This window comes from Eublepharis macularius, chromosome 2 (assembly GCF_028583425.1).
Source record: "Eublepharis macularius isolate TG4126 chromosome 2, MPM_Emac_v1.0, whole genome shotgun sequence".
NCBI lineage: Eukaryota > Metazoa > Chordata > Lepidosauria > Squamata > Eublepharidae > Eublepharis > Eublepharis macularius.
Window position 1 is genome coordinate 211,454,952 of NC_072791.1, and position 12,242 is coordinate 211,467,193.

The 12,242-nt window shown below is 44.6% G+C and overlaps 1 protein-coding gene across 1 annotated transcript in view; it reads right to left on the reverse strand.

The window, feature by feature from the left end:
- Positions 1-12,242, reverse strand: part of UNC80 (unc-80 homolog, NALCN channel complex subunit) — a 195,780-nt gene that overhangs the window by 41,614 nt on the left and 141,924 nt on the right. Inside the window, 5 exon segments of the mRNA XM_054970127.1 lie at positions 279-479; positions 4,852-5,070; positions 6,707-6,742; positions 9,020-9,112; positions 10,462-10,632. Coding sequence (XP_054826102.1) covers positions 279-479; positions 4,852-5,070; positions 6,707-6,742; positions 9,020-9,112; positions 10,462-10,632 — 720 coding nt within the window.

Sequence of the window (12,242 nt, forward strand, 5' to 3'; positions counted from 1 at the left end):
ACAAGAACAAATACCTCACACCTGGAGACTTGTTTTGAGGAGCATGCCTACATATTCACAATCTCAGCTTGTGGATCCTTTCTAAAAGATGCATTTCCGCTATTGCTGTTAGGAGACACACACAGGAGCATGCATGTTCAACAATAGGAGAAATACATTTTCTTTTGCTGTAAGAGTTTCAGTGCAGCAAGACACCGTCAATAAAATGACATACCCCTTCCTTCAAGGCTCGCGACATCAGCAACGGACCCCCAAAGGTTTCCGTCCTACCAGCTCACCTCAAAGTAGGCATCTTGTGAATTTTATTGAACATACGATCCAGTCTCTTTAAGATGAGGATCAGGGCTGGCCGCACAGCCTCAGCCGTCCAGTCTGTGATAGGCAGCATCTCCATGATGTAGCGCCGGAGACCACGGCTCTCCATCGTCTGGGTGTCGTAAGGTGCCAGCTTCAGAAGGGAATGTGCAATTTCTGCCAACCTAAAATCATCACTCATTAAGAGGGAAGTCTGAGATTCTGCACAAGAAGCTGCTCCTCAGAGAACCACCAATACATCTTAGCAGGGGTCATTTTGTAGAAAAAGAGTTAGAGGAACTCATTAGCATAACACATTAGCACAACTCATTAGCATATGCCATGCCTCTTGCCATCACCGGAAGTGTGTCATTAGCATAACTGATTTGCATGTGCCACACCCCCTGACATCACCTATTCTGGCTGTTTTGGACCCAATCCTGGCCATTCAGGGCCGAAATTGGGCCCAAAATGGCAAAAAGGGGCTGAAAATGGCCGAAAAGGGGCCCAAAATGGTCAGGATTGGGCTGCTGATGAGTGGGACAGTGATCCACCACCCATCAGAGGCCCCATCTGGGCTGTTTCAGCCCCAATCCAGGCTGAAACAGGCCCAAAACGGCCTAGTCAGGTGGGTGGGGCCACCTGGCATGTGACCTCTTTGGGGAACTGCCGGAACTGTGTTCCTGTGTGTTCCCCCTCGAAATGAACCCTGCAGCTTAGAGAACAACATGCTGGAATGGCTGCCAGGGCAGAAGAGAGGTTACCTACATTCTCAGACCAAATACTATTGCAAATCTAGAGAAAGGGAATGGGACTTACAACTACAACTGTGCCACCAGGTTTGTTTTGTATCACACACTGACTGAATAGATAGGCAAGAAAATGGTGTATATATTTACGGAGATTATTTCTTTGTCTATTTATCTCACTAGTACAATTTTATCCTCTAAGTTTGGAGTGGGGTTATATATTTCTCCCTTCTCCTTTATAGCCTCACAAAAACCCTGTGAAGTAGGTTAGACTGAGAGTTAAGTGACTGGTCCAAGAGGTCACCCAACAAGCTTTACAGCAGTGTGGGGATTTGAACCCGAGTGTCCCAAATCCTTCTCTAACCATGTAGCTTTAAAATACACGAACCCAGACCTGAACTTACATCCACTGAGAAAGCCAACTTTGTTTAATTCATCGCCACTAAAGAGTGGAATCTCAACTAAAATAGAAGCAGCATCTTGTTTCCATGGCAATGGCATGTGTGGACTGGAGACACAGTCAGCCAATGCACTTCAAATTCATTAATGAAAAACAGCATATAAGAACACAGTGAGAAACTTGACTAAAAACTAAACCCACAGATAGCCAAATCAACAATCTAATCCATAATTTCTTGCAAGACATCTGTTGGCCTTTAAAAAATTTTAGATGCAAATAAGGAAGTGACCGGCAAGATAAATGAATTGTTTTACTCCTCTATTTATTTGATCCCTTTGCCATCCTCTACATGTAGATTGGAGATTTTGCTTATTTGGTGAATTTTCCTTCTGCTTAATTGCTTTCCAGTAGTTACAGAAGAACAGGGGACGAAGTTGTGCTCCATTGGTTCTCTTTGAAGAGAAGACTTGGCCAGGGCAGGATAAGTAGGCAAGGATGGAGAAGTAGGAGAAGGTGGGTTTTAGCCATAATGCAAGCTCAGCATTCCTCTAAGGAGCAGGTGGAATATCTGCTGTCTTTGCCTTTTATGAAAAGGTAATTACCTGCACAAAGGAACAGAGGCCCTACTACAAAAGGAAGCAAATTGGAGGCAAACTTCGTCCATTTGCTGGGGAAGACGAACGCCAGATCCTCTCTTCAAGGAGAACCTGAGTGCATGGAGCGGAGAGCTCCCCTCAGTCTGGATGGTGAGAAAAGTTGTGAGAACCAAAAATCATATAGCCACATGCAGAGCCAAAAATAGTGCTCTAATCAGCTACTCAAAGAATCTTGGGCCGTAAAATGAAGGATTCTCATTTTCATGAAATTGCACATAATTTTAATACATGAGTGACAGATTTGATGGAGAAAGACTAAAGGACAAAAAAGTGGTGTGACTTCTCACACTGGTACCAAGTTTTCATCTTGTTATTTGTTGAAACTGCGTGTAATTAGTGTCACATGAGGATGTTTCTGTTTTGAGAAATCGCAGACTTAGTTGGGTTGGTCACCTCAAGATTACACTATGAGTGCACCATGGAATATATGGAGAACGTAGTCAACAGCAGCTTTTCAGGAGAACAATTTCTTTGGACTTTCCCCTTGACTTTTTGGGTACCCGAGTCCCAATTCAACTATAGTAAAGTTTCAGCTGGGGAACTAAATGCTTATGAAAGCAGAAGCCTTAAGATGGAGAGGAAAGGTGGTGTGTTTTTTTTAAAAGAAAAGTAAAGAAGAACATGTCCATCCGAGAACAGGCAAACGGGAAGGCTAACAGCTTTCAAAGATAAAACATTTCTTGACGTGGCAGGGCATTGCCGTCCAGAAAAGGATATTATGCACTTCATTATTTTCTTACAGGGGCACCTAATTAGTATGGCTCAGATTTGCTCAACCTCTACCAAATTACAATTTCTCCTCTGGACAAATTACAATAGTCATCCTAAACTTTTCATTAAAAATCAGCACTATGAAAACTTCTAGAAGTCTGCCAGTACTTCTAACCAGGGGGTCATTTCGTAGAAAAAGAGCTGGAGGAACTCATTAGCATAACTCATTCTCATAACTCATCAGCATACGCCATGCCCCCTGACATCACCAGAAGTGTGTCATTAGCATAACTGATTTGCATATGCCACACCGCCTGACATCACCTATCCCGGCTGTTTTGGACCCAATGCTGGCCATTCAGGGCCGAAATTGGGCCCAAAATGGCAAAAAGGGGCTGAAAATGGCCAAAACGGGCACAAAATGGCCGAGAGGTGGGCAGGGCCACCTGTCATGTGACCTCTATGGGGAACTGCCGGAACTGCGTTCCTATGCGTTCCCCCTCGAAATGAGCCCTGCTTCTAACTATCACAATTTTCAGGGAGGAGGGGGGAGTCAGGACACTTTCTAGCCTCAGATACGGAGGACCATCCACAGTAGGACGTTTCTCTGTCAGCGATGGAAGATGTCCTGCCAAATGAGATGCTCAAAAACCCAATATATGGATCTCCTGGGAGGGAATATCTCACTATAGCAGAAGAGCCTTTGGTAGAAGGACCTGCTGTAAGATCTCCCTTCCAAATGTAGCATCTAAGAATACATGGAAGTCCCATTATAAAATGTCTTCTGATCAAGTAGGCCACAGGCCGAGGGGATGCTCACAGAGCTGGTGATGTGGCTGGATCTTTACAGGGGATGGATGGTGACTGAGGAGAGTCTCACCAAGACCCTGAAACACTCCCAGTTGGGTGCTTTTTTTCCTTCCTGAGGTCACTACCACCACTCTGGTGGCTCACTCTGAGTCCATCCTAGCTTGCAGCCAACTTACAATGGCCCCATAGGGTTTTCAAGACAAGAGACATTCAGAGGTGGTTTGCCATTGCTTGTCTCTGTGTAGCGACCCTGGACTTCCTTAGTGGTCTCCTATTCGAGTACTAATCAGGGCTGACCCTGTTTAGCTTCCGAGATTTGACAAAATTGGGCTAGCCTGGGCCATACACTGACTTGTGAATGGTCCTAAATAGTTAGGATTATGAATATCTGAAAGTCGACTTGTTCCTGAGTGAATCTGCCCATACATTCAAACCTATAGCCAAACAAGTACTGCAACTTCAGAAATGAGACAAAGCTTTACCAAAGAGAGAGAGTTTTTTTATAGTGCCTCTATGGCTGTGGATCCTCCCTACCCACATTCCCCTGGGTCTTATATTAGCATCCTTTTGGTGCTAGATATTCATCCTGGCCATTTTCACACTCTTTAACATTGCACAAAACTCATGGAACAAGGGAGTCTTCATGGTGCAATTTCAGATGTCATTGTGCCACAAAAACGGAATTATGATGACGGGGTGACATCAGAAATTGAGCCATGAAGACACCCTCATTCTGTGATTTTTGCACGATGTTAAAGAGTGTGAAAACGGTTTAGTCCATCTTTTCATCACATCCAAGGCTAGATCCCATGGAGGAGTTCTGGGGATGGAAGGGGGGCATTTCTGCTGACTCCCACAGCAGTCCTCTGATTCCTTCCCCCCCCCCCCATGCTGTTGGTGATCTCCCAGGAGCAGCATTTGGGGGGAAGCTGGGGTGTCCGCTGGAAACTGGGAGGCAAGGAAGCTGCATTTCACAGGTAGAATGTCCATTCATCTGCAGAAGTTAGGGGTGGATCTAATCCAAAGATTATGTTTCCATTTCCTTGATTATCTTGGTTCCCCCACACCACCGTCAGATACTTACATCTGCTTTAAGCTGGATATTTCCTTTCTGATTCCGAGTTATTTATTTTTAACTAACTGTTAAAAGAATCCTGTTCTACTCATAGCCCAAAGACTCCTGGGACATATGTCTCCATATTTATACAGATTCTTACAATAAACAGAATACCTCATATGCGATTTAACATCCAAGAGCTCCAAAGAAATCACTCGGGGCTCTCCAGCCAGGTTCTGCAGAATCTTCAGCCTGGGGCCACAGTGTTTATAGAACTCTGTGCAAATATTCAGCAGGGACTCACGAGGCCGCCTGAACTCCTCCCGTGCAATCCGCTCATCCAGCTCCTCTCGCTGGAGGCCTTGTCCTTCCTCCAGCAAATGAAGATTTTCCCTGAAGTTTGCCAAAAGGGAAAGATGTGCAGTGAAAAGGGGTCAAGTCTGCAGTAGAAAGGCAGGATTTGAGTCCAGTGGCCAGGGGTCATTTCGTAGAAAAAGAGCTGGAGGAACTCATTAGCATAACTCATTAGCATAACTCATTAGCATATGCCACGCCTCTTGCCATCACCGGAAGTGTGTCATTACTATAACTGATTTGTGTATGCCACACACCCCTGACATCACCTATTCTGGCTGTTTTGGACCCAATCCTGGCCATTCAGGGCCAAAATTGAGCCCAATTTGCAAAAAGGGGCTGGAAATGGCTGGAAAGGGGTCCAAAATGGTCAGGATCAGACTGCTGATGAGCAGGAGAGTGATCCACCACCCATCAGAAACCCGATCTGGGCCATTTTGGCCCCAATCCAGGCCGAAATGGCCCCAAAATTGCCGAGAGTCCGGTGGGCGGGGCTACCTGACATGTGACCTCTTTGGGGAACTGCAGGAACTGCATTCCTGTGCATTCCCCCTCGAAATGAGCCCTGCCAGTAGCACCTTGAAGACTAACAAGATTTCCAGAATATAAGCTCTTGAGAGCCAAGCTCTCTTCGTCAGATACAAGTAGGAATGGAGAACCCTGAGAATAAGCATCTGTAGTGAGATAAGAATCTCATCACAGATGCTAATTTTCTGCATTTCCTCCCCTGCTCTAATAAAGCTGATTACATTTTGCATTGTACATTTGCATCCCAACTTTGCAACACCCCTCCCACCTTCTCATGGGAATATAATGGTCAGAGATCTCCATTCCTACTTGTATTTGACAAAGGGAGTTCTGATTCTCAAAAGCTTATATCCTGGAAATCTTGTTGACCTTTAAGGTGCAAAAAGGAGATGGATGGAAGAAACCACAGCTAATTTGAAACTGAGAAGAAACGTTTATTTCCTGTCTGCCGGCCAGCAACTTTTATTTGTTATGTAGAAGTACATGTTGAAATGGAATTTATGATTTTGGCTGCTGAAGATGCTTAATTTTGTGCGAAACGGGACAAAGTATAGCCTGGCAAGCCCGTTGCCATTTTCCCGTCGGGAGTAGCCGAGAAACCCCAGTGCTCTCCCCGTGTTTTTGTTTTCTTTGCCTAATTCCTGTTGAAAGCAGCCGCCAAGTCTGGGCGCTTTATTTGGGAGTAGCCGAGAAATTTGAGTACTCTCCCTTTGTTTTTTTGTCCTTGCTTAATTGCTGTTGAGAGCAGCCTCGAAATCCGGGCGCTCTCCCTTTGTTTTCTTTGCCCCTGGCTTTTTTTGTGCCTCTATTACAAATACAATTGAAGCAGTTCAATATGGTCTGTTGACTCGTTTTTCGACGTCTCTCCTTTCTGTGACCTTTAAGGTGCTACTGAGTGAGAAAGTGGAACAGAAAAAATCATTCACAAATGCAACTGACTGCAACTGACACCCCACCCCACTCTTTGGAGCATAAGCAATTTTACTGAGACAATATAAGCAGAAAGGGAAACAGCTATCTGCAAAGCCCTTTCAAAACCCCTTCTGCCAGCTTCCCTTGGAATAGCATCCATTGTCTCAACACAAGGAAGTGGAACGCTGCATGAGAGAGTTCTTTAAAAAGATCATCACAAATGCTAGGGAGATACCTGATAAAGTGCAGCTTGGCTCCTTGCTCTGGGTATCTAGAGACAAAACAGGGAGAGGGGTGAGAAAGAAATAATTTAGGATTTGAAATACATTATGGACGATTTGGAAAATAGCCCTCATTTTCAGCTCCTGTGTATGAAGAGGTAGTAAATTATAAATAAATCATTATGTAGGCCCCAGAAACCCAATTAAAAGATGCCATGTTTGTGCTGTTAGCAGAGTCTATCATGTGGCACAGGAAGCATGATTATAGGTGGTTGTGAGCTGGTTCTGCTGGCTGGTGTGTGTGTACGAATGAAAATAATAAAAGCATACACTTGGTTTATATTTAGGAAAGAAATAAGAGTTCTTTTATTGCAGGAACTCTATACTCTGATAGGAAAGGAGGAGAGAGAGATCCTAACTTCCTATCTAGACTAAGGATGGGCATGGATGGCAGGGCAAGGCCTCCATCCATGAAGTCAGGAGGAGGAAATCCTGAGAATAGCAATCAGCATATTAAAAGACAGTCAGAGCAGTAAACAATAGTAAACAGAGTGCCCTGACCTCTCTATCTTTCTAACTCTTTGGTTTGTCCCCCTCTGAAATCTGAGGAGAGAGACAGCTCTGGATCCTCCTCTTCCAACCGTAAGAACTTGCCTTTTGAGGAGAGAGTGAGAATTTGCCTTCCTTTCCACTCATTGTGCTTGTACCGCTTCTAGGTTACTGGACATTAGGGTTGTCAACTCTGGGTTAGGAAATTCCTGGAGATTTAGAGGTGGAGCCTGGGGAGGCCAGGTTTCGAGGAGGAGAGGGGCCTCAGTGGGTATAACAGCACAATCCACTCTCCAAAGCCGCCATTTTCTCTAGGGGAACCCATCTCTGTAGCCTAGGGATCAGTTATAATTCTGGAAGAATTTGGATTCCCTACTGAACATCTACATGTGAGGATTAATTTAAAACAGGTTGTGCATATATAACATCCAGTACACACACAGAATTAGGGTATTGCTTCTGTATAAAGGCATGCCTGTTGGGTGGGGTGGGAAGTGACAATTCCTCATTCTCCCCCCTTTCCCCCCACCCCAGAATTTCATCCAGGTAGATAATCTGAACTGGGCCTTTGACTCCCCCCACCCCCAGTATGTATTGGACATCTGATTGCAAAAGAATAGCTTTGTTAACCTGTTGCTATGAAAATAAACAGGATTCTTGTGGCACCTGAAAGACTGGCTTTTATTTCAGAGTCAAAGCCCACTTCATCGATTTTATTTATCTATGCTGAACTAAGTATCACAAGGCTGCTGTTTATTTCGTTATCTAACATGAGCAAAAAGAGGGGATTATTCTACTTCCAAAACATAACAGTACAATACAATACTCATTTACTTGGAAGTAGGTCCCACTGACGTTTCCATTGAATGAAAATTTCTGACTGAGGGCCAAACTACAAGTGACGAATGACACAGGTTGGGCACTTGTCAGCTTCCCTCAAGTTTTGATGGGAAATGGCGGAATGTTGGACAAGTGACAGTTGAAAAGTCCATTGGACAGCAGTCGGCGAGCCGAACTGCAAGACCAGGATGCCTACATTTCCCATCAAAACTTGAGGGAAGCTGACAAGTGTCCAACCTGTGTCATTCGTCACCTGTAGCTTGGCCCTCAGAAAATGATGAGGGGGATGAGGCAGGAGCCCCTCTTCACCCCACGTTATGTTGCCAACCAGAATTGGGGCCCTGCAGCACTTTTAGAAGGAGATCTCCATAGGGACGGATATGTGACAAACCTCTCATCTGGAATAATTCTGGTTTACAGCCTCACTGGAAAGCCAGGAGAGTAGAAGCTCCCCTGACATCTTCCAGAGGCTCTCACACAAGTATAGGACATCCACTGAAAAAAACCCAAGTCCAGGCCATTGTAGATTGTGCTTTAGACACAGGCGGCACAGACAATTTACAGTGATGGGAGGAGTGAAGCTGCCTCATCGAACACAGCTAGATGGAACCTCTCTGTTCAGGGTACAAGTACCACCAGATTTGAGTTGTTTGGGGACAAGAATAGAGAGAGAAAGAGGATGTCTCCTTTGTGCCCTGATTGGGGGCTCCCAGGAAACATTGGTTTGGCTGCTGAGGTAAATGTGATGACAGACTAGATGGATTCTTGGCCTGACCCAGCAGGAATTTTAGCTTCTAACTGTGGACTGTTATCTACCACTAAAGATACAGCAGCCACTTAAAAAGCAGCTGTCTGAAATTCCTACATACATCTTGGTTAAAAAAAAAACTCTGAGAGGGACTGCTGTGAACAATGAGGTAATAAGAAGCTCCAGTTACCTGGTATTGGCCCCTGATGACATGGTATGATTAGCAGTTGTGGTTCCTTTATGGCCTTGGTCACACCGACTCATCTGAGGGGCCGTCATTGGTCTGTTTAAAGAAGAAAGACTTTGTCAAACCTCATATTCCTATGAAAATATTGAATTTGCCACTGGAATGTGAATTTCTATTATCGACATACTATGATCAACATCCAGAATTTTATTTACTATTTATGTTATTTATAGTTCCCCTTTCTCACTGAGGCAGATTACACCGCGTACGTCACCACCTGGGACGTTCAATGAACAATGTTATGGTGTATGTATTGCAGAATTTTGAAAAGAAGCACACATTCAAATACAGGAATACGGGAGCACAAGTTCAAATACAGGAATACAGACATGAAACATTGCTGAAAAGAGAACATAAGTAATGTGAATATGACATATTAAACAATTTGGACAGTATCCAGTAGAAGCACAGCTATATCAACAGACAGTACTCTATCAACAGACAGTGGCTGTTTCCACACGGCTTACCTCGCGCGATAACAGCATGATCTCGCGCAGAATCGTGCGATAACAGAGTCTTCCTGGCGCGATTTTGCACGTGAAGATGCTGTATCCCAACAAAAGGTAAGCTGTGTGGAAACGGCCAATCCCTATCCATTTACCAAATTCTCTTTCTGAACCATTTTCTTACAGCACAGTCCTATTGCCTATATAAAAAAGCCCATCTGAATAATTCAGTTTTGCAGTTTGCAGAAAACCCGACTGAGAAGGGCCCAGAGCGTAAGAGTTACCCAAGAAGACGTGGAATTGGTCAGCTCCTGCCCTCTCAATCACTTTGCCCAGAAACTGCAGATTAGAGACTGGGCAATAAGTGGCCACATCATTTTTGCCTAGCTTTTTTTTTTTAAGTAACAGGCAGATGACCACTTCTTTTGAGTAGTCAAGGGAAAGTGCTTTTGATCTTCAAGTTATTCACTGAAAACAAATTCAGAGGTTGAAGAACACAGGCTTTAATATAATAATAACATTCGATTTATATACCGCCCTTCAGGACAACTTAATGCCCACTCAGAACGGTTTACAAAGTATGTCATCATCATTCCCACAACAAAACACCCTGTGAGGTGGGTGAGGCTGAGAGAGCTCCAGAGAGCTGTGACTAGCCCAAGGTCACCCAGCTTGCTTCAAGTGGAGGAGTGGGGAGTCAAACCCGGCTCTCCCGATTAGAGTCTCACACTCTTAACCGCTACACCAAACTGGCTCTTGTAAATTCAATTCAGCAACATGCCAAGTTGAATTCTCATTTGATAAATTCAAATTTGCCTCTGTTACAATTTAACACGCTCCTCTCACTTGTTGCTATGGTCAGGAACTTGACATAATGCCGCTGTCCTCTTTTTTTTTAATGTTCCCTGAAGTCAGAGTCAGAACAGGGGGACCGCTTACCTGGTGAGGACTTCCACGCTGTACAATAGGGCTTGTAAGGATGTCGCGAGCGCGGCGGTAGCAGCGATCTCTTCTCGAGCAGCTGTCACCGTCTCCACTTGGGAGGTTTGCCGCTTGAGCTTCTGCAGGTAACAGGGCACCAGGGCCTCGAGGACCATCAGCATCTGAAGACTGAGCCAACGGGCAGCATGTCAGAACACTGGAGGGTGCACGTGGATAGACCTCCAGGGACAGCCTGAGCAGAGTCATAACCTTCTCCATCAATGGATTTAGAAGGCTATAACTAGGGTTGTCAACTCCAAACTAGGAAATTCTTGGAGATTTTAGAGAGTCTGGTGGAATTCGGGGAAGGGAGGGCATGTGATACCAAAGGGCACCCTCCAAAGCTGTCATTTTCTCCAAGGGAACTATTTTCTGTAGTCTGGAGATCAGTTGTAATTCCAGATTTCCAAAGAACTCCAGGTCCCACCTGGAGTTTGGCAACCCTAGGCATATATCTTTTTAGGACCGCCCTGGTGATGGTCAGCCTGCTAGAGGAGCATATTCACTGGGTCTTGGGCAGTCATACAATTTTCTCCCTTAATCAGACTCTGAGGAAATGTGTTTGTCCTGTTTATAGCCCAAAAGGCTGATCAACTGGCCCTTGCAACAATCGTGAACCTTCCACTTCGGAACCGGTTTTTCCAAGATTAAAAAATTGCTTTAAAAAAATGAAGCACCAAGCAAAAGTGCTAGAGAAAAAAAATAAAATTAAATGAAACACTCATAAGAGGGTGGACAAAGAGGAAACTAGAAATCAATTTTATGAATTGGGGGACTCTGGTCAATCAGGTTTTGATTTACAAGTAGGAAGGAATATGAGAACAAATTTTCAATTGCTTTTAATTGGGGACACGAGACTTTGGGGGGGGGGGCGGCGGACGGTAATGTATCTGTTTACTGTGAGAGACTAACCAGCACTGGCTTCATTGTAGTACCAAAACAAAATTATTAATGAAGTTAGTCAATGCCCTGACCTGGATTGCCCAGGCTAGCCTGACCTTGTCAGATCTCAGAAACTAAGCAGGGTCAGTCCTGGTTTGTACTTGGATGGAAGACCACCAAAAAAGTTCAGAGTTGCCACACAGAGGCAAGCAATGGCAGACCACATTTGTTCCTCTCTTGCTTTGAAAACCCTAAAGGTCCACCATGTTAGCTGCTACTTGATGGCCACTACCAAATAAGTAAATAAATAAGTGGGCTAAAAGAAGCAACTTTTATTTTTAAGACCTTTCCACACCAATGCCCTCATCCAAATTTAGGGCAACTAGATGCTCTTCAGTGTTTTCCAAGGCTGAAAAGGAGCTGAGACTGAGAATATGCTGCTAAACCAGCCTCTGGGGCTTCACAGGCACAGTCATGGTCTTGAACGCCCCTGTGATCATCTGTTTGGGAGGAAGGAGACAGGAAGGGGGCATGGCTCAGGTTGACCCTTCGTATCACATGCAGAAGGTCCCAGGGTGCTTCCCCAACATCTCCCATTGACAGGATCAAGTAGTCGGTGATTAGAAAGAGACCCAAGAAAGCTGCTGCCAGCTGGACTAATTCCAAGAATCAGCACCCTCAGATCTAACCTCCAAAGGCAACAGAGAAAATGAAAGAAGCATAACGCAGAACCACTAACTAGTATTGCCTAATATATCTAAGATACATGATTTCTCATGAAACAATTTGTTTTCTGCCCTTTATATTAAACAGCAAACAGGGGGCTCTTTACATAGAAAATTGAAAGCTGGTGCCCT